The sequence below is a fragment of the Diceros bicornis genome, chromosome 7 (genome assembly GCF_020826845.1).
Source record: "Diceros bicornis minor isolate mBicDic1 chromosome 7, mDicBic1.mat.cur, whole genome shotgun sequence".
Taxonomy (NCBI): Eukaryota; Metazoa; Chordata; class Mammalia; order Perissodactyla; family Rhinocerotidae; genus Diceros; species Diceros bicornis.
In genome coordinates, this window is record NC_080746.1 from 32,595,930 (window position 1) to 32,619,018 (window position 23,089).

Genomic DNA, 23,089 nt, shown 5'->3' on the forward strand with positions numbered 1-23,089 from the left:
CCCGATCAAGGCATATGGAAACTAGTTTTTAAGTCACGATAAAAAAAACTTTTTAATGATGTAGTCTTTTTAAAGAACTTTATTAAGACATTTCTCACAAATTAGGGAAAAGCTTATTTGCCAGTAAAAGAAAAATCCTTATTTTACAACATAAGTGAAAAAACACCAAAGAGAATTTGGCACCATAACTTTCATAAACTCCAGAGTTCCTGGTTTCCAGTTCTTTTAAACTACACTCTTACGTAGTACTCAAAGCTTTCAGAAAGAATACCAAGTCCAGCCACTCCTGAAATGACACATAATAGCACTGAGACTACTCTTTTAATTTCTTCTATGTTTACACACATACACTAATATAGCTCATCAAACACAAATCTTCCCTTTCATTAAACAGAGATTAAGATTAAATATGATATACAATACTGTTTTTTTAACAAGATTACTAGTACCAAAGCAGAGTAGAACACAAATGTTACTAATTAAAGAATCAATAAATCTTTTTTTACTTCAGATGACATCCAATGTTCAATAATATTTTAAAGACTTTTACATATAGGCTAAGATATAGCCTATTTTTCTCTTATGAAAGAAATGTACGAACAGTACCCTTAATTATACCCCTGCAAATAGGACACTTTCTCAGAGCAGGGGCACATTCCTGGCATACTACCAGATGACCACAAGGAATGAACACAATAGAAACTTCTTTGTCCATACACACTTTACAAGTTCTTTCTTCCTGGAGCCTCCTCAATTGTTCTTCCAGCGACAGACCTAGTAACAACAACAAAAAAAACTTTAGTGCAATTCAGTTTCTACCTTATCTCCCATTAAAAAAAGAAGAAGAAGATTTCATGTTGGTCTTAAGTCTTAATTTTGTTTTACCTGAAACATCTTCTGTTGGAACATACTTCATATTTTTTTCCACTGAGGAAAGAAAAACATATGAAAAGCATCATCTACCAAATACAAGAGTGCTTCACCTATTACCTATTTTTTTTCACCTATCATCTATTGAACAACATAGATTCTAGCTATATATTATCAGGAATTATTTAGCCATACTATTTGGGTAATAAAAGAGTTCACTTTTTTAGAACAAGTTAAACATATAGACTATAGTTTGCTAATTGGATTTGTTTGTCAAACACAAAGATAAACATAATCCCAAGGATTTCTAAACTAATTTTACCAACAAACTCACCAAATAAGTTCTCATATAATGTAGCGTCAATTTCTTTTAGACAGTTTTTGAAGATGTTGGCAGCAGCATTTCCTTTAACTAAAATGGTATCAATAAGTTCTCTTGCTTGTAAAGGTATCTGCGTTTTTTGTTTAATAATATCATGTTCCTGCTTATTAATTACATTGGCCTTTAAAAGATTATCCAGGATAGGAAGCACACATGTCAACTGTTGAAAGAGAGCCATTCTATTCCTCCGAATTAATGACAAATCATCTTCATTTTTAAAAAAAAAAAAAAAGAAAGAAAGAAAAAATCCATTAGATTTTAAACTGCTCCGATTACACTCATATAGTCACTAACCCTACAAACAATTTAGGCACTACACAAACAGGAGATCAAAAAAGAACAAAATTACTTGTTTGCACTTTAATGTCTGTCATTTGGAAAACTTCCAGAAGATTTAGCTAAGGCATATTATACAGTACACATAGGGTTTCTCTTTTTGTCACTTTCTAAAGTCTATATATTTACGTATCTTAAAACCCCGCTTTATTCTGTTGAAAGTAAACAGAGAATTTTAGAAGATAGTAAAATTTTCCCACCTCTATACTTTCCCCCGTACAATTAATAATACTGCCTTCTATTTGCATGCCTTCTATTTGCATTCTATCAGTTGACTTTTATAAGCATTCTCATATAAATTGTCTCACTTGATACAAAGATCCTGTCAATTAAACAAGGCTTCTCATTTTCAGGTAGGGAGAAAAAGACTCAGAAAAGAATGAGTGACCTGTCCAAGGTCACAGAAGGAAATCAGTTGCAGAACCAGGTCTCCTAGATAAGCATTCTTTTCAACTCCATGCTTAAGACGCAGTACTGCAGTGCTGAAAAGTTTGAGCTGTAAGGTCAGGACAGATCTCGCTCCATGCCAGCCTAGCCACTTACCACCAGCTATGTGCCCTAACCTCCATACACCTCAGTTTCCTCATCTGTAAAATAAGATAATAGAACTTTCCTCAAAGAGTTGTAAGGATTGTATGAGATACATGTAAAGTATGTAACACAATATCTGGCACATAGTTAGCTACCAATATTATTTTACAAACGTCTAGGTTTATACCAATTTAAAAAAAACAAACTGCATATGAATCACGCCTAACATTTTTATAAGAGCAAATGTTTTCTCCTTTAACCTCAAGTCACATAAAATCCATATTAACTTCCTATATTTACGGAATATGGGCATGAATTCCTGAGGTATTCTTCAAAAAGTTCCTTCTTTTGGTGTCCTAATCACCATAATATTTAATTGCCTTTTCAGGCTTAAAAAAAAAAAAAAAAAAAACACATCTCTACATTTTCATGTTTAATGAGAAATAAGTTTTAAAAAGAGAAGTCTATTTTCCTTCCCCATTTTACAGATGAGAAAGCTGAGGTATGGTTAAATAAACTGCCAAGCTGATAACTGTCAGAGCCAGGATTTAAACACAAATCTGTCTCAATCTAGAAGTCAGACTTGAAACAATTTGCTATGTGGCCCCACAATAAAGTTCTCTTAAACTATTCCTATCATTGCAAGTTTAAATAGAAAAAGTGTCTTCCAACCCAAATACCCCAATTTAGACTATATATGCAACCTTCACCTCTGCTGGCTCTTTAACCATGTCTTTTGCACACTAGTCTCCAAAGCTAGTCTATAAGCTTCTTCAGAGCAAGCACCATGACTAGTACAGTATTTGACATAGGTGCTCATGCTCAATTAATATTTGTTGAAGGAATGATAACTCAAAAGACTTGTTTTGGGAGTCTGAGGCTTAACATAATCTGGATGAATACCAAAATCAGTTCCCCACTATCTTTGGGTTGGGCAGGGGTTTCTCATTAAGCTCTACGATTTCATCATCACTTCTATCTTTTGTATAAGAATCACTAAGCAAGGATTAGAAAGTCAAACACCATATTAAGAATATGATTTGAAGGAACTTAAAAAAAAAAAAGTAGAAACAAGACTTGTATCCAACTTTAAAATCTTGCTTTTTCAAAACAATTTGAATTTGTTATATATGAGGAAGAAATGCAACATAGCTCAAGAAAAGAGTTATACTAAAATCCTCTGATTAGTATAAATCAGGGATCTTACTGGAAAATAAACATATAGAAAAAAGCTGTAGTCAATGGTTCTCAACTCGGGCACTACACCGCCCACAGTGGAGACGGGAATGTGTGGTTTGGAAATGAGTGGTGGCTGCTCTGAGCAGTTAGCGGACAGACAAGGATGTTAACTGTCCTGCAACATGTGAGACAGTCCTATGAGCCCCACTGAGAAATAATGCAGATGACTAACACTCCCAAATACCTGATGCTGTCTCTTCAGTTTGTCTTTCCTTCTCCTCTTCCCTTTTTTCATCTTCAGCATTAAGAAGTGCTGACACAATGTCATTAACTGTTTTGTAATTCTCTCCAGTTGTTAGGATTTTACTCTGAACTGTCTGTTTTACCAGGCTTCTACTGAAGCCCATTTCCAAGGCAGCTTTAACCACAGGTGTATTCATCATGACTGCATCTTCCGAAGAACTTTCTCCAGGTCCAAAATGAACAACTATTTGAAAAGATATGTACCAATGTTAAATTCTACAAACACAAAATATGGAGAAAAATAAAGACTATGACACAATCTTTAATCTCATGCTGCTTATATCCTAGTAAGGGAGATGAGCTACAGGCACCAATTACCTCCAACAACCTCCAATCAACTCCAACAAAAGTTTGACCTTTTGATAAGGATCAAATGAGAGTGTAATAATATGCTGTACTTTTTTGAAACACCACTTCCAAGGCTACATCCTAGACCTACTTAATGAGAGACTCTCTAGGGATGCAGCTTGGGAATCTGTACCTTTTAAAAATTCCCCAAATAACTCCAATGTACAGTCATTTTTGAAAACCAATACGCCACACAAATTTAGAAGTGAGAAATTATCTCACTTCAGCCAGGAAAGTTGGGGAACTCAACAAAGACTTTCTGGAAAAGATGGCATTAGCGTTTGGACTTGAAGGATGGACAAGAGCAGAATCTAGGAGAGGTGGACAGATGACGCAGAGAGAATAACAAAGACGGGAAGAACAGTAAAATGGATACCTAGTTCATGCAAAATATTTCTAAAAATGTGGTTAAAGAAGTAATGTGATTTCAGATAGCAACACATGCTCTGAAGAAAATAAAGCAGTGTAAGGTGATTAAAACAAACTAGGAGGCAGGAGGACAATTGAGATAGGGGGGTCAGGGAGGCATTCTCTGATAACAGGGTCAATGCTGGCCAATATGGCACCTCTGTGAAAGATATAAAAAGACATCCTGGGCCGGCCCCGTGGCTTAGCGGTTAAGTGCGCGCATTCCGCTGCTGGCGGCCCGGGTTTGGATCCCGGGCGCGCACCAACCCAACGCTTTTCTGGCCACTCTGAGGCCGAGTCCCACATGCAGCAACTAGAAGGATGTGCAACTACGACATACAACTATCTACTGGGGCTTTGGGGGAAAAAAATAAATAAATAAAATTATTAAAAAAAAAAAAAGACTCAGTTGAGCCACAGTTTAAAAAAAAAAAGACATCCTTCTTTAAGACACTTTACTGCCATCTGCTGGAAAACTGTTATAATAAACATATAAATATACAATGGCTACGATGTATCCTGTGCTCCCTTGCTCAAACATATGTGGAAATGCTATCTGAAGAGATAACACCAGAACAAACCCTTGAATGATAAGGAATGAGCTATGGGAATATCTGAAAGAAGTCTTCCAGGCAAAGAGAAGAGCAAGTGTAAAAGTCTTAAGTCAAGAGAAAAGTCTCATATATTTAAGAAACAGAAAGAAGGTGGTGGAAAGTCAGAGAGGAGGGTGATGCCCAGATCATGTAGAGCACCTTGTGAGGAGTTTATATTTTATTCTAAGTTTGCTAGAATATTCTAGGAGGATTTTAAGCAGAAGACTGAAAAACCTGATTTGTTTTTTCAAAAGATGATTCTGGCAGCTCTGTCATCAACTTTTATGAGGTAAAATGGAATCAGAGACCAGTTAGAATATTATGACAGAAGACGACGACAGTCTGGATTAGGTTGATAGTGGTGGAGATGGGGAGAAGTAATAGGATTTGGGACATATTATGAGGGCAGAGATGAAAGGACTTCTAACAGATTAAATATACAAAGTAAAGAAAGGAATCAGGGATGATGCCTAACCTGAGTCAACTTTTTGACCTTAGCAAGTGGGTGCCATTAACTGAGATGGTGAAGACCAGAGACGGAGCAAATTAGAGGGATGAAGGACAGGGAGAAAATGTTTGCTTTGGTCATATCAACTCTGAAACACCCCTTATAGCCAACTAGAGATTTAAACGGGTAGTTGGACATGCTAGCCTAGAGCTCAGGAAATGGAGAAATAAATTCGGGCTGAGTGTTGAGAGGTACTCCCTCATTTAGAAGTTTGAAAAAGGAGTAGCCACCAAAGGATATTATTCATGATCAACCAGGGAAATAGGGGAAACCAAGAATGTGATATCTGGGAAGCCAAGCGAAGATGTCTTAAGAAGGATGCAGAATAGTGATGTCAGCAAGATTGCTAAATAAGATATCCCCTACTTGTATCCCCATTCAACAACATTTGGAAGCCATCCACGGACAAAAGTGCCTTTTTGGGAGCTTTGGGATCCAGGTAGAAGATTACAAAACCCCAGTGCAGTCCAAGACCAAGGAGAGACATTTTGAGAAGACAGGCCCGTACCCACATGGCTGACTCACCAATCATGGTCCTGGCTACAGACCCGAAACAGTTCCATACCTCTCAGGACTTGGGTACAGCCCCATTTGGCTTGGTCCTGTCACCAGCACCATATACCAAGGGAATGGGAAGGAGCCATGCCTACCCATGCTTTCGGTAACAGGCATACAGACCTCAGCCCAGCTGTGGACACTGAAGTTGCCTGTAAACCAGACCCAGCCAGGGTCTGGGAGCTGCCGGAGGTAAATCCGCCACAATTGTCAGACTGCAGATTCTGAAAGGGCCTCATAACTGAGTTCCAACCATCCCAGCTGTAGTCCACAAACAGTACTGCTGGCACAGGAACCCAGCAAGAGACACTCCCAGCTGTGTACCCTAGGCTCCTGAAAAGGGCCCTATACTTGGTTCCAGTCCTTCTCAGCCACAGTTCACGAGCGGTGCTGCTGGCACATGGAACCAGTGGGAGACACTCATGTCTGCACCTCAGGCGATCCTGAAACAGCTCCAGCCTCTCCACCCGCAGTCAGGGAGCAGTCTAGGCACCAAAGAGATGGGCAGGAGACATGCCTCCAGAGCCAGGTCTGCAGACCTCAATCTTGGCTGTAGCACCTGAAATAGCCCTGGGTCTCAGTTCTAGGCCCTCTCAGCCACAGTCTAGAACCAGTCCTGGCCACCAAGGGACCCATCGGTGACCAGACAGGAGCCTTCCCAGGAACCCAGCAGGAGCCATACCCATCTGCACATCTGGTAATGGGCCCGCTGTCTGAGGACTAAACTGTGGACCTTGACGCAGACCCTTGTCCCAACAACATCCTACTAAACAATGTACTGGAGGCAGTCCCATCCACCAAGGGGTGAAACAGAATCCACAACCAGCCCAAGCCCCTTGTAACAAGCCCACCAACCATGGATCACATCACAGACCCAGCAACAGCCTCGTAACCAGCTCCAACTAAGCACATCTGTGATTCCAGAGGTAATCCCACCAGCCAAGGGAAATGACAGAAGGTCTTTACCTGCCAAAACGAGTCTGCAAAGACTGTAGGAGGCATTTGCTCCTTCAAATACACAGACACCAAAGCAAGGCTACACATACCATGCAAATCAGGCAAATATGACAACACCAAAGGAAACTAATGAAGATTCAGTAACCGACCCCAAAGAAATGGAGACCTATGATTTGCCTGACAACAAATTCAATATAATCATCTTAAAGTAACTCAATGAAATTCAAGAGAACAAAGACAGACAACTAAATGAAATAAAGATAACAATGTATGAACAAAATCAGAAGTTTAATAAAGAAATAGAAACCATAAAAAAGAACCAAACAGAAATTTTGGAGCTGAAGAATACAATGACAGAACTGAAAAATTCAATCGAGAGCTTGATCACGCAGAAGAAAGACTCAGAGAACTCAACGGGAGATCAGCTAGTTATAGGAACAAAAAGAAAAGAGAATGAAAAAGAATGAAGAAAGCCTACATGAATTGTGGGACACCAACAAGTAAATGAACATTCACATCATGGGAGTCCCAGAAGAAGAGAGAGAAGAAGGAGGAGAAAGCTTATTTAAAGAAATAATAGCTGAATGCTTCCCAAATCTTGGGAGAGATATGGATACCCAAAAACAGTAAGTTCAAAAAACCCCAAGCAAGATCAACCCAAAGATTACACCAGGACACATTACAGCCAAAATGTTAAAAGTCAAAGACAAAGAGAGAATTTTAAAAGCAGCAAGACAAAAATGACTCATCACACACAAGGTAACCCCCTAAGGCTATCAGCAAATTTCTCCGCAGAAACCTTGCAGGCCAAGAGAGAATGACGTGACACACCAAAGTGCTACAAGAAAAAAACCACCAACCAAGAATACTAGCAAAACTGTCCTTGAGAAATACAGGAGGGATAAAGACATTCCAGACAAACAAAAGTCGAGGGAGTTCATCAACACTAAACCTGCCTTATAAGAAATGCTAAAGGGATTTCTTCAAGTTGAAATAAAGGGACGCTAAGTAACAACATGAAAACACATAAAAGTATAAAATTTACTAGTAAAGGTAAATACATAGCAAACTCAGAATACTCTATACTGTAACTGTATCTTGAGTATAAAAGTTAAAAACAATAATATTAACTATCACTACAATAATTTGTTAATGGATGCATAATACAAAAAAATGTAAAGTATGACATCAATAGCATAAAATGTGGGGTGAGAAGTAAAAGTGTAGAGTTTTGTATATGATTGAAGGTAAGTTATCAGCTTAAAATGGAAAACTATATCTATAAGATGTTTTATGTAAGCCTTATGGTAAATACAAAGAAAAAGCTATAATAGATACACAAAATATAAAAAGAATGGAATTAAAGCATACTACTACAGAAAATAAAACAGAAAGGAAGACAGCGAGAGAGAAAGAAATGAATAAAGGTACTAAAAAACAGTTTGAAAACAATTAAAATCGTAATAATAAGTCTTTACATATCAATAAATAATTTAAATGTAAATGGACTAAATTTCTCCAATCAAAAGACACAGAATGGCTGAAGTGATTAAAACAAAAACAGGATTCAACAATATGGTGCCTACAAGAGACTCACTTTAGCTTTAAGGACACAGGCTGAATGTGAAGGGATGAAAAAAGATATTCCATGCAAATAGTAACCAAAAGAGATGAGGCATGGCTACACTTGCATCAAATAAAATAGACTTTCAAAGAAAATCAGCGACATGAGACAAAGAAGGTCACTATATAGTGACAAAGGGGTCAATTAATCAAGAGGCTATGACAATTATAAACATATACGCACCAAACACTGGAGCACCTAAATATTTAAAGCAAATACTAACAGAAGTAAAGGGAGAAATAGAGAGCAATACAATAATAGTAAGGGACTTCAATACCCCACATTCATCATTAGATAGATCATTCACACAGAAAACTAATAAGAAAACAGCAGACCTGAATAACTCTATCCACCAAACAGACCTAACAGACATACACAGAACATTCCAAAAGCACCAGAATACACATTCTTTTCAAACTCACATGGAACATTCTTCAGGATAGATCATATGTTAGGCCACAAAGCAAGCCTTAACAAATTTAAAAATACTGAAATCATATCAAGTAATCTTTTCCAAGCACAATGGCATGAAACTAGAAATCAGTAACAGGAAGAAAACTGAAAAATTAACAAATACAGGGAAATTGAATAACACACTCCTGAACAACCAATGGATCAAAGGGGAAATCAGAAAATAACTTGAGACAAACAAAAGTAAAAACACAACATACCAAAACTTAGGGGATGCAAGAAAAGGAGTTCTAAGAGGGAAATTTATAGCAATAAATACCTAAATTAAGAAAAATGAAAGATCTCAAATAAACAACCTAAATTTATACCTCAAAAATAGAGAAAGAAAACAAACTAAGACCAAAGTTAGCAGGAAGGAAGGAAATAATAAAGATAAGAGCAAATAAATGATATAGAGATTATAAAGACAATAGGAAAAAAAATGAAGCTAAGACTTGGTTTTTAGAAATGATAAACAAAATCAACAAACCTCTACCCAGACAAACCAAGAAAAAAGAGAGAGAGGACTCAAACAAAATAATAAATGAAAGAGGAGACCTTACAAATGACACCAAAAATACAAAGAGACTACCTTGAACAATTACACACTAACAAATTGGATAATCTAGATAAAATGAATAAATTCCTAGAAACATACTACTCACCAAGACTGAATCATGAAAAAATAGAAAATCTGAACAGCCAAATAATAATTAAGATGATTGAAGCAGTAAGCAAAAACCTTCAAACAAAGAAAAGCTCACAACCAGATGGTTTACTGGTGAATTCTACGAAAGATTTAAAAAAGAATTAATGCCCATGCTTCTCAAACTCTTCCAAATAACTGAAGAGGAGGACACAATCTCAAACTCATTTTATGAGGCTAGCATTACCCTGATACTAAAGCCAGATAAGGCTACTACATGAAGAGAAAACTACAGGCCAATATCTTTGATGAATATAGATGCAAAAATTCTCAACAAAGTCCTAGCAAACTGAACTCAACAGCACATTAAAAGGATCATACATACAACCAAGTCGGATTTACCTCTGGGATGCAAGGATGGTTCAACATACGAAAATCGATAAACCATATTAATGGAATGAAGGATAAAAATCATATGACCCTCTCAATAGACGCAGAAAAAGTGTTTGAGAAAACTCAACATCCTTTCATGATAAAAGCTCTTAACAAATTGGGTACAGAAGGAACATACTCAACATAATAAAAGCCATATATGACAAACTCACAGCTAACACCATAATCAATAGTGAAAACCTGAGAGTTTTTTCTATAAAATCAAGAATAAGACAAGGGTGCCCACTCTCACAACTTTTATTCAAAATAGTACTGACAGCCTAGCCAGAGCAATTAAATAAGAAATAAAAAGCATCCAAATAGAAAAGGAACAAATAAAATTGTCTCTGTTTGCAGATGCCATGATCTTATATATAGAAAATCCTAAAAATTCCACCAAAAAACTGTTAGAATAAACGAACTCACTAAAGTTACAGGATAAAAAAAAAAATCAACATACAAAAATCGGTTACTTCTATACACTAACGATGAAATATGTGAAAAAGAAGTAAAGAAAACAATCCCATTTACAATACTATCAAAAACAATAAAATATAATTCTATCTCAATTTAAAAAAAATACTTAAGAAGACATTTAACCAAGGAGGAGAAAGATCTGGACATTGAAACTATAAGACATTGGTGAAAGTAACTGAAGACACAAATCAATGGAGAGAGATCCCATGTTCATGGTTTGGAAGAATTAATATTGTTAAAACATCCATATTACCCAAAGCCATCTATAGATTCAATGCAATCTCTATCAAAATTCCAATGACACTTTTTCACAGAAAAAGAAGAAACAATTCTAAAATCCATATGTAACCACAAAAGACCCCAAACAGCCAAAGCAATCATCAGAAAAAAGAACCAACCTGGAGGCATCACACTTCCTGGTTTCAAACTATTTTACAACGCTATAGTAATCAAAACAGTATGGTAATTGGCATAAAAACAGACATAGACCAGGGCTGGCCCGGTGGCGCAGTGGTCAAGTTTGCATGCTCCACTTTGGCAGCCCTGAGTTTGCAGGTTCAGATCCTGGCACGGACCCATGCACCACTCATCAAACCATGTTGAGGCGGCATCCCATATACAAAATAGAGGAAGACGGGCACAGATGTTAGCTCAGGGATAATCTTCCTCAGCGAAAAGAGGAAGATTGGCAGCAGATGTCAGCTCAGGGCTAATTTTCCTCACCAAAAAAATTTAAAAAATGGGCAGAAGATCTGAATAGACATTTGTCCAAAGAATACAAATGGCCAATAGGTACATGAAAAGATGCACAACATCACTAATAATCAGGGAAATGCAAATCAAAACCACAATAAGATATCATCTCACACCTGTTAGAATAGCTATTATCATAAAGACAAGAGATAAGTGCTGGCAATGCTATGGAGTAAAGTGAACCCTTGTACACTGCTGGGGGGGATACAAATTGGTGCAGCCATTACGGAAAATGGTATGAAGATTCCTCAAAAAGTTAAAAATAGAACTACCACATGATCTAGCAATCTCACTTCTGTGTATAGATCCGAAGGAAATGACATCACTGTCTCAAAGAGATATCTGCACCTCCGTGTTCACTGCAGCATTATTTACAATAGCCAATACATGGAAACAACCTCTAAGTATCCACCAACAGATGAGTGGATAAAGAAAATGTGATAATATATATATACAGTAGAACATTATTGACCCATAAAAAAGAAGGAAATCTTGCCATTTGTGACAACACGGATGGACCTTATAAGATGAATAAGTTATAAGATAAATAATTTCTGGGGATCTAATATACAGTGTGGTGACTATAGTTACCAATATTGAAATATATACTTGTAAGTTACTAAGAGAATAAATCTTAAATGTTACCATAAAAAAAAAACTAATTATGTGAGGTGACAGATGTGTTAACTAACCTTAATGTGATAATCAGTTAGCAATATATGTGTATCAAATCATGCCATCGTACACTTCAAACTTACACAATATTATACGTCAATTATACCTTAATAAAGCTGAGGGGAAGAAACAGAATGAAGCACTCAACCGTTTCAAATGCTGATAATAGGTCAAGTAGTTGATCTGCTAAGATGGTGGTTCTTGGTGACCCTGACGAGAACAGTTTTTAGTAGAATAAGTTAAAGAAAGCATGGAAGATGAAGAAGAGAGTAAGCACAGATAAAGCTATCTAGGCATTCTGTTGTAAAGAGAAGCAGAGAAATGAGACAATAGCTAGATGGGGAAAGGAAAGGTTTTCTTAGGATTGGCTATAGTACATTATGTTTGCATGCTGAAATAACTGATTTGGAGAGATTGAAAAATCTATGATGTGAGAGAGAAAGCATAGATCACTGCCAAAGCAAAGTTCTTAAATTGGCAGTAGTGGATGAGATTCAGAGGACAGAGGACAAGTGGAGAAGCTGGCCTTAGATAAGGGCAAGGACAGTGTATCCTTATAAAAGAACAGAAAGGAGAGTATATGAATACATTATGTAGACCGGTGGTTTTGCTGGTGAGAAGATGAAGTAGTTCCCTCTTCACTGTTTTTTTTTTGTGTGTGTGAGAGGAAGATCAGCCCTGAGCTAACATCCATGCTAATCCTCTTCTTTTTGCTGAGGAAGACGGGCTCTGAGCTAACATGTATTGCCAATTCTCCTCCTTTTTTTTTTTCCCCAAAGCCCCAGTAGATAGTTGTACGTCATAGTTGCACATCCTTCTAGTTGCTGTATGTGGGATGCGGCCTCAGCATGGCCGGAGAAGCGGTGCGTTGGTGCGCACCCAGGATCCGAACCCAGGCCGCCAGTATCAGAACACGCACACCCAACCGCTAAGTCACCGGGCCGGCCCCCTCTTCACTGTTTTTATTTTCTCAGCGAAGCAAGGTTATGAGCTGAGAATAAGTAGGAAAGAGAGTCTTAAAAACTTATGAAGAGAGAAATGTGAAACAGTCATTTGGAAGTTTAGCAAAGTGATTTTATTAGGGAACTGCAGTAGGATTGCAGGGCAGCTCACTAGAAAGCTGCAGTTATAAATTTAAAGTAAGAACAATGAGGACTACTGTCTATCATTTCCAGCTCCACTACCCAGGAGACAGTAATCCTGTACCCAAGTAACTCTTTTTCTTTTCCAAGTCAAATACTAACAAATCCTCAACAATCCTCCTGAGTCATAGTTTCTAGGACTCTTATACATCTTGGTCATCTTCTTCTGGTCCTGCTACAAATCTGCCAATATCCCTCTTTGAAGTAGCGTGCCAAGAACAGAACACCTCTTTCTAGAGCAGTGCAGAAAACAGTGGACTATTATCTTCACTATTTTGGACACCATAACATATGTACATTACATACATTAACTAAATGCCAGACGTGGCTAAAATTAAGTTTTAACCAGAAAATATATTCCCTGTCTTACACTAAAATACTGTATGCTTGACAAATACCTAACATCTAGTCCAATTTTTAAATCATAAGTGAATTGGGCCTTTTCAAACATGCCAGCTTACAGCAAACTTTTCCTGTTCGGAGGGCTTTTTATTTGCACCTCTCATTCTTTGAGCTATCTGCTATGGTTGTTTTTCTTTTGCAGGTGTCTTGTCTCTCCAGTTGGAAAATCAGCACTTTAAGAACAAAGACCAGCATACTTCCTAGAATCCTCTAAAAATGTCATCAATCTTGGTAGACATAATATTTATTAGTTAACTCCCTGGCACTTTTTCCTATGACCTCAGAAATCCTTTATTTACATACTTTCATTCTTAACATTCTTATAAAAATTCCTATTCCATATTTGAAGTATTTTCATACATACTTGGTGGATCAGCATTTTCATCTCCAGGAGTGTCTGAAGTTGACAACAGCTATAAAATGGAACAAAAATTAATAGGTAAACTCAGAAATCTCAAACAATTGAACAGAGCAACAATTAAATAAGTTTACATTAAGTAATGTACATACTCTTTGGAAAACTGGGTAATTTACATACTTCATTTTGCTTTGTTTTACCTTAATCATCATAAAAATTTCCTTAAACTTCACCTACTTCCAAATTATAATTCAAGTATTTCTCTAGTTTCAGGAAAGTAGGAAAAAGTATTAATGGTTTCTTTTTCCATTTAGAAAGTCAGTTGGATCACTCTTAGAGGTTCCAAACTCCTAACAAGTTATTTTTTGTTTGTTTTTCTGAAAAAGATGGAGGAGATCTTAAAGATCCTCCTCCAATCCCACCACCAATTTGTACAATGGCAAGTTGAGTGATTTTTCGAAAAACTAAAAACAATCTTTTTTGTTTAGCCCTGAAAAGGTAGTTACAAAAATAAAAATTAAAGGTGTCATTAATATGGATACAAAACATGTAACTATAATTAATAAGAAAACAGATGTAAATATCTACTTATATTTTTTGTAATTATTATTTAGAATTCAATGTTGCCAATTATAAAAACTTATTTACCTGTTCAAGAAGATGAGGATACCTAGCTTGAATCTCATCAACAAACTCCTGCCCTTTCATGCGTATCAAGAACTCACATCTAAAACATAAAAGGAAAATTATTTTTAAAAATTGTTTTATACCAGAAATATAACCTGACCATTCTAGAAAAGTGGCTTTCAACCTCTTTGATTGTACCCCATAGTATAAACATTTTACATCATAAGCTACCACACACACATACCTAACACAAACAAAATTCTCATAAAACACTACAAACTCTTAAGTATGTGTTGATGCATTCTGATATTTTCTATTTAATTGCATTAACATAATAACAACAATAAAAGGGTCTGGACCTCAAAGGAGCACAAGCTAAGGCTTGACAAATGCTGTTCTAGACAATATACTTTGGGGGCTTAATATAGTTTCAGAAACTGTAATTCAGTATTTAAAATGTGATCTTTTACAATATAATAACTGCTAATCTTTCTCCAGTGTCTACTCTTCCATTACATTTGAAGCATCAACACTCCCTTCAAAAACACTGAATCATTTTCATCTATACATAATGTGACAGTGTTTCCCAAATACTTGTTTTCAAACTACTAGAACGTCTCAAAGGTGTTCCAGGAAGTTCACATAACGTGTTTCCATTTCATTCCTTTTGTTTTTCAACAAATGGTGCTACACGTCTTGATATCCATATGCAAAAAACAATGAACCCTGATCTGTGCCCATGCTATATACAAAAATAAACTACAAATGAATCATATACCTAAATGTAAAACCTAAAACAATAAGACTTCTACAAGAAAACACAGGAGAAAATCTTTTTTTGTCCTTAGGTTAGGGAAAGATTTCTTAGCTAAGAAACCAACAGCATAACCCATAAAAGATAAAATTGATAAACTGATGTCATCAAAATTAAAAACTTCTGTTCATCAAAAGACACTGTTAAGAAAATGAAAAGACAAGCCACAGACTGCAAGTTTTCAAAACACATCTAATAAAGGACTTGTATCTAGAATACATTAATAACTTTCAAAACTTAGTAATTTAAAAAAAAACAACTTTAAAGTGGGCAAAAGATTTGAACAGATCTTCACCAAAAAAGATATATAGATGGCAAAGAAGCAAATAAGAAGTTTACCATCGTTAATCATTAAGGAAATGCTAATTAAAATCACAGTGAAATACCACTACACATCTATTACAATGGCTAAAATCAAAAGGACTGACAACACCAAGTGTAGTTAAAAATGTGGAATATCTGGGGGCCAGCCCCAGGGCGTAGTGGTTAAGTTCGGCACACTCTGCTTCAGCAGCCCAGGTTCAGTTCCCAGGCGTGGACCTACACCACTCTTCAGCCACGTTGTGGCGGCAACCCACATACAAAGTAGAGGAAGACTGGCACAGATGTTAGCTCAGGGCTAATCTTTCTTAAGCAAAAAAAGAAAATGTGTAACACCTGGAGGTCTCATACATTGCCAGTGGTAATTTAAAATGGTGCAGCTGGGGCCAGCCCAGTGGCGCAGCAGTTAAGTTCGTGCATTCTGCTTCAGGGGTCTGGGGTTCGCTGCTTCAGATCCTGGGCGCAGACCTACTCACCACTCATCAGGCCATGCTGAGGCCACGTCCCACAAAGAAGAGTTACAACTCTACAACTATGATACACAACTAAGTACTGGGGCTTTGGGGAGAAAAATGAAAAAGAAGAAAATTGGCAACAGATATTAACACTGGGCCAATCTTCCTCAAAAAAATAAATAAAATAAAATGGTACAGCCATTTCAGAAAACAATTTAGCAGTTTCTTATACAGTTAAATCAAAACTTGCCATACAACCCACAAGTCCCACTTCTAAGTATTTATCCAAGCAAAATGAAAACATATGTTCACAAATGTTTATTAATGTTTAGAGTGATTTTATTCATTATCGCTCCAAACTGGAAAGAACCCAAATGTCCCTCAACTAGTGAATGGGTAGAATCAGTAGAGATCATACAGGCATGCTCAGGACTCAAGGTTATCACCCAGATAACAGAGCTACTTGTCATTGTGTTCTTCATCTTTATATAATTTTAAATTATTTTTATTCCGGGACTGATTAATTTATATTCATAATGATTAAAGACAGGAAGTATAACGAACCCTGGCTGCTCCATACTTCCCTTTTCTCCAGTGAATTCTATGAGGACACAGATTTTTGTCTGTCTTATTCACTGTTACATCCCCAGTATCTAAAATAGTATCCAGTAGGCACCCAAATATTTGATAAATAAACAAACTGTGTTAAAATAAAGTGATAACAATTATCCATTTTGACTTTTCATTTACTGAGATTTAAGATTATCCACAATTGAAATTTGTTGATTTCAGAAGTGATTACAAAAAGCACCCCTAAGCCTTTTGTGTTATTTAACCATTTAAAACAAAACACAAATTACAGAAACAAACCAAGATTTTGTTTTGTTTTGTTTTGTTTTATAAAGGACAAAATGCAGCAATTCAAACACTGAAATTGGAAAGCTGTTTTGGTCTCTTTAATACTATATTAGTTAAATTTCAAATTATATGTACACAATCCCATAGAGCCAGGCATAATTAGGTCATTTAAAATTCTGACAATAAAACATGCTTTTTCCTACATAAATGATTAAAAACAAACAAAATATATATTACTTTCCAGAGTTAGAAAGTCAAAATTTATCTTGATATATTATGAATATTAAAGATATAATTTTAAAATACAACTTTTAACAATGTACTAATCCATAAAAAAATATTTCTCACTTCATATTTCTTTTGTATCTTATATTATACAAAAATGACAAAAGGATTTTTTAATTTCCTGAAGGGGTTCAAGAGATTCCTCATGATTGTGAAAGGTACTCACAGGTCAAACATTATCTACATTATACAATTCCACTTATATGAGGTGCCTAGAGTAGTCAAATTCATAGAGACAGAAAGGTGAATGGTGGTTGCCACGGGCTGGAGGGAGGGAGGGAGGAATGGAGAGTTAGCGTAATAAGTGCAAGTTTTAGTTTGGAAAGATGAAAAAGTTTTTAAATGCACAGTGGTAATGATTGAGGAACAATATGAATGTACTTCATGCCAAAGAACTGCACACTTAAAAATGCTTAAAATAGTGAATTTTATGTTAGGTATATTTTACTACAATTAAAAAAACAACAACAACATTATCTAGTCCAATCTCCTGATTTTACAGATGAGGAAAGAGGTTCAAGGGATCACATGGCTTGCCCAAGTCGACATAGCTACTCAAAAACAAAAACAGAATAAATTTCTAATTCTATTTCCACTAACAACATTGCCTCTAAATTCTTTCTAAGCCATGGTAAAAAATAAGAGATACTGCTAGAGACAGAGTGACTAAAAGGACATAAGTGACATATCACAAGATAAAACTGTATAGAAAAAATAATTTACAATTATAATAAGACTTAACCAGCTTTTATTATATGCATTTTTATATTTGTCTTATTCCTAGATCCATTTTATGGCTCCCTTCTTGTTTTCCTGTTCCCTTCTTACTGTTTTCTAACTTATGCTCCTTTTGTTCTATTTTACATATCTTCATAATCCTTAAGTCTTCTTTAAAGTAAAATGGGAAATATGTAAATGAAATGTTTGGCCATAATTGTAAATGCATCATCAAGAATAAGTTAAATTACATCCCGAGTACATGGCTTGCAAAAGAAGAAAACACAGAACATTCTACAACATTTTTCATCAAAATAATTAACGTTAAAACTTCGTATTTTAAAAGACAAATTCCCCAATAGTAAAAGAAACTGTTATATTAAAATGTAAATTTAATCATGAAAGCATGCCTACTTCTCTTAAGCACAGAGCTTTGTGTAGAAATACCTTTCAAAACAATTACCTCGGAAACCACTTGGCATGTTCTACCCATGGGTCATCTCCAGATTCCCAACACCTTAAGCCACCATCACAACAAAAGCATTTGACATCATCGTTGCGACCTAAGGAAAACAAAAAACTAAAACTGAATACACACATATTCTAACATGTAAATCAAAATGAACTAGATAAAATGTATAGCTATATATTAGATTGTTTCTTACCCACATAATAGAATCCAGCACTTGCAAGCTGCTCAGGCTGAACTGGTACACTAGATGGCCAGTACATAAATGTTCTCAGTCGAGCTGCATGTGTCTGCATGCTCAAATTTGAAATGCTAAACCTCAGCGTTTCCAGAGAATTTTCCAAAAATGGACAATTGGGGAAATGCCTCCGGTGTTCTGACATAGCATCATCCTTCGGTTCCCAGTTACTTAGAGTCCCACCACAGGCAAAGCAGGCTACCCTATCTCCTGGTCCTATATAATAAAAGCCAGCTTTTGCCAATTCTGATGGTGACAAAAAGGTTAACGGCCACATATGGTAAGTAAGAAATCTAGCTTCTTCAGTACTCATTGCATAACTGTAGGGGTTAGTCCTCAACGGGGAGAAGTCTTCGACTGCTCTAGAATTAACAAGGTTTGGTGAAAGGTTAGAATAAGAACCACTGAATGACCCACTATGTTCCAAAGTGGGAGATAATGAATGTGTAAAACTGTTTCTCATTGGAGAAGTATTCTTAGAGGTGGATTCCAGACTAGTAACAGAAATCAGATTCTGAATAAAGCTACAGCTAGGATATAGCTGTTTATGCTTTTCAATAGGATTGTCTCCTTGTTTCCAGTTATCCAGCATCAGGCCACAACAGAAGCATTTGACCTTGTCATTCACACCAGTGTAATAAAAACCAGCACGAGCAAGACTCCTTTCTGACACAGGAACACCGGTGGGGAAAGTTGAATACGTAGACATTCTGTAGAGTTCACATGAAAAGTCATATTTCATTTTCTGTTTGTTGCCGACTGTCCAACTTGATAAGACCGTGCTATCTTCCATTATACTCTTAATTTTTTGATACGAGGGACCTGGGACAAGTCTTTGGGAGGTAGTTTTGTGCATGAGTGATTTTACTTTTGAATGGCTAAAAACCTTCACATGAAATTTCTCATCTCTTCACACTAGATTTTTACCATAAAGAATCAAATAAGCTCCTACTTATGTAAAACTCACTAAACCTTCTTTACTGGACTTACACCTGAGTTTACACTCAGGTAGGATGAATCTCTCCCCTCAATTACCAAGATACTATTTAGTACTCTTTGGGATTATATTAACTCTTTTAGGTAACTTAAGTGTTATGTGCTTCTTATTTGGTGCAATACTAACCTAATGGCCTGAATTAAGTTGATATACTTCTAAAAATAAGTTAAAACTCCTTGATTTTTCAAGTGGGTTTATATTCCCAAAATTCTAAACAACTGTAGAATACCTAAGTTATACCTTTAATTTGCTTCTGATTACAGCCTACAAAGCCTAGATGTCAAGCCAATTACTAATTATGCTACAAGAGGAAAAATCTATATTCAAGATTCTTTCCCTACAAGTACTTTAATATGATATATAAAAAAAACCTTGTTTTATTCTAGTAAACAAGAACTAAAGTCTTTGTATGGTCACATTATCGAAAGGCTAATTTCACATAGCTTATCATCATAGTATTTACTTAAGTGGGTTATATTAGCTTCAGCTAACAACTTTTGGGGACGTCAACACCCACAAGCTTTATTGAACTTATGCTCATTATAGTGTGTATGATATCAAATGAAATTAATTTTGCTTAAAGCCCACAAACTGCTAAATCTTCCATCTTTGTTAAATATTGTCTATATTTGTTTCCATTTCCTGCAGCATCATTATGTTGCCTTTCTTCCTAACTGCATATCACTTTATTACACTTGATCAACTGAAAGTATTTTCTCCATAAACTTAACTAGTTAACCATAAAATTGCCACAGCTGAAACTTTTTACACTCCATTTAAAAATTAAATCATCTGTCTTTCACTTAAGGTCATGCATCTATTATACACTCATTTTGTAATTAAAGATAAATCAATTTATCAAGATACAGCTTGTCCTTTTTAGTGTTAATACAAATGCCTAACAAAATATTGCACTACCAAGAGAATTACTGCTTCTGCAAAATGTACCAGTAATTATCCCTAGTAGCATTCTTTCTGAAAACCCTATTCATACACAAAATTACACTCCACAGAATTCAAACTATATCCCTTTATAAAGTTTCTGGGTCTCCATAACGGGATTTATTACTGCAGGGGGAAAAAAGAGGGGGAAAAAGTAGACTCTTCAGAGCTGTAAATCTGAAAAGAAAAAACAAAAGCTATTTTAGAAAACTATCTTCATGTTAAATAGAACTTACACACTCTTCAATTTATTCAGTGAAGTCTTAAAAATGATTTACACTTTAGATAATACCACATCTTAATTCCAGCAATTTGTCTCCAAAACTTTCTAAATGGAAAAGCTCTTAATTCAAATAAATGCCATATACCCCCCTTAGCACTAACTATACATTTTTTTTTAAACGTACAACTTTGAAGACAGATGGACATTTCCAAAGAGGAAAGTATTTTGTCCTTGGTCTCCTCCCCTTTTCTGGTGACAACTTTTAACGGTTTAAAGATGATATCTCTGGCAGTTTGCTAATAGCAAAAGGGGACAGCGGTGAAAAAGAGAGACTACATCCCATCAGCAACAGTACAGCAATAATTAGACAGTGATGTTATTTTTGAAAGTCACATCTTTCCAGGACTAGGCAAACTGACCAGTAAGCGTAAAATGCATCAGAAACTCATTAATATAAACCCTTAAACTCTACAACTCCCAAGCCACAACCACAGAAAGCAACTCGAAAACAAAACATAGCACAATGGGAAAAACACTGGCCTTGGGAACGTGACCACTGCACAAATGCTTTCGTTCCACCAGGACTTGATATCATATCTTTAAATTTGTATACACAAACACCGTACTGTGGATTCTGCCATCTTCATGCAAACTGTAGCCGGGTGGGGGGATAGATTGCAAGGGAAAAGAAGAGAAACTGTGGGATTTACCCACTGATTTCCCGGAGTTACTTCTCTCAATACACAACAGACTCCTGAAGTGGCGGAGCACAGCTCGAACTCTGAAACGTGAGATGTGGCCGCCACACACCTGTCTTCGTTTCAACATATTAAATTAAAGGAACACCGAGGGTTAAATTAAATTCCTGCAAAACCTCTATGAGAAAACATCTTGGTCAAAGTCCAAGGGCCGAAAAGTGGGCGGCGGCCAGGGCGGGCGTGCAAACAGGTCAATTTTTATCTCCGACTTCGAGTCTTGGAGCTGAAACTTCCGAATTAAAAAGCCTCGGGGAGAATAGAGAGAGCCAGTGGAGAGAGCTCACCGCGACCCGCGCCCCCCGGCCCCAGGGGCCCAGGGCCTGCCCTCCCTGGCCCAGCCGCAGCTTCGGGGAAGCGGGTCCCCGCGCGGCCCGGGCCCGGGCCCGGAAGGAGCTGCACTCACCGCAGTGCCGGCGCAGCAAACACGGAAACAGCGCGGCTGCCCGGCGACCTCCACAGACCCAGAGCAACGGCGCCGACAGAAGACAGGCCCGCCGGCTCCGGTCCGGCGCTCCCGAAGCCCCCCGCCCAAGCAGGGCCCACGCAGACGCACGGTGACGTCAGCGCGCCTGGCCCGGCCCCGCGTCACCGCCGCTCGAGGGCGCCGGGGAGTCTGCGGTCCGAGAGCGGGAGCGAGGGCGCGTCCGCCTGCGGGAAGTTGGTCAGCCCGCGGGGCGAGGCGCGAGCGTCCACATCATCTCGGTGTTTCGATTTTTAATCTTGCAGTTTGAGTAACGTTTCCTTCTCTCTCAGTCCCTGACATTCTCCTGACGGGGACGTGGCAAACGGGGAGCCGTGGAGTTTGAATCTTGGGAAACCCTGCGGAAACGCCCCAGTGCCGGCGGTTTTGCGCCTCTTCCTCCGCGTCACCTCAGAGTTATGATCCAGCATCTGGCAAAATTCCTCCGGGGTGACACCTCCGCTCGTCTTAGATGAGTGCACTTGAAGATGAAGTCAACCTGGTGGCATTTTTGCTTCAATTAAGTAAACAGTTGCAACCGTTTTAAACAGTTGTAACCGTTTTGCCTCAGAGCGCAGCTGCGTAGCATCAACATTACACAGCCGGCAGTGGAAATGAAAAGCCAAGTGGTTGGAAAGTAGAACAGCGTCAGAAGATTAATTTTGAAGGCTTGATTTTATCATCTCTTGAGGATTATATATCTATTTTATAATCAACCAGTGTATCTTTTATTTATAAACATTGTTTTTAAACTTTCGGTTTTCTGTTCTGGAGACATATGCACTAACGAAAAAGTGTCTTGTTGCAAAACTCATCGCTAGCAACATGAACGGTGTTTTAGGCCAGGCTTCACTCCCGGGTTTTTCTGAATGTGACTAAAATGGAATGTGTACATTCATATATATGCGTGTGTATACATAAATCGTGCGTGAACCACAGAGGAGCCCACTTCTCAATGAAATTTTTAAATAGTTCACTGATAGAAAAATTCTAAGT

The 23,089-nt window shown here is 37.2% G+C and overlaps 1 protein-coding gene across 1 annotated transcript; it reads right to left on the bottom strand.

Moving 5' to 3' along the window:
• Window positions 1–61: 61 nt before the first annotated feature.
• On the bottom strand, window positions 62–22,424 carry BIRC2 (baculoviral IAP repeat containing 2). Its single transcript, XM_058545332.1, has 9 exons — window positions 22,037–22,424; window positions 18,672–20,829; window positions 18,470–18,569; window positions 14,578–14,656; window positions 13,936–13,984; window positions 3,543–3,785; window positions 1,205–1,459; window positions 886–927; window positions 62–774 (listed from the first exon to the last, which is right to left on the bottom strand). Exons 2-9 carry the CDS (start codon window positions 19,567–19,569, stop codon window positions 581–583), a joined length of 1,860 nt encoding a protein of 619 aa, XP_058401315.1. The 5' UTR covers window positions 19,570–20,829; window positions 22,037–22,424; the 3' UTR covers window positions 62–580.
• Window positions 22,425–23,089: the final 665 nt, after the last annotated feature.

Excerpts from the sequence above, each read along its gene's own strand:
- BIRC2 (XM_058545332.1), bottom strand. The coding sequence starts at position 19,569 with ATGCACAAAACTACCTCCCAAAGACTTGTCCCAGGTCCCTCGTATCAA. Across the intron at positions 18,570-18,671 it reads TGCTGGATTCTATTATGTGG|GTCGCAACGATGATGTCAAA; the intron begins GTAAGAAACAAT and ends TGTTTTCCTTAG. Across the intron at positions 1,460-3,542 it reads AACTGAAGAGACAGCATCAG|ATGATTTGTCATTAATTCGG; the intron begins GTATTTGGGAGT and ends TTAAAAATGAAG.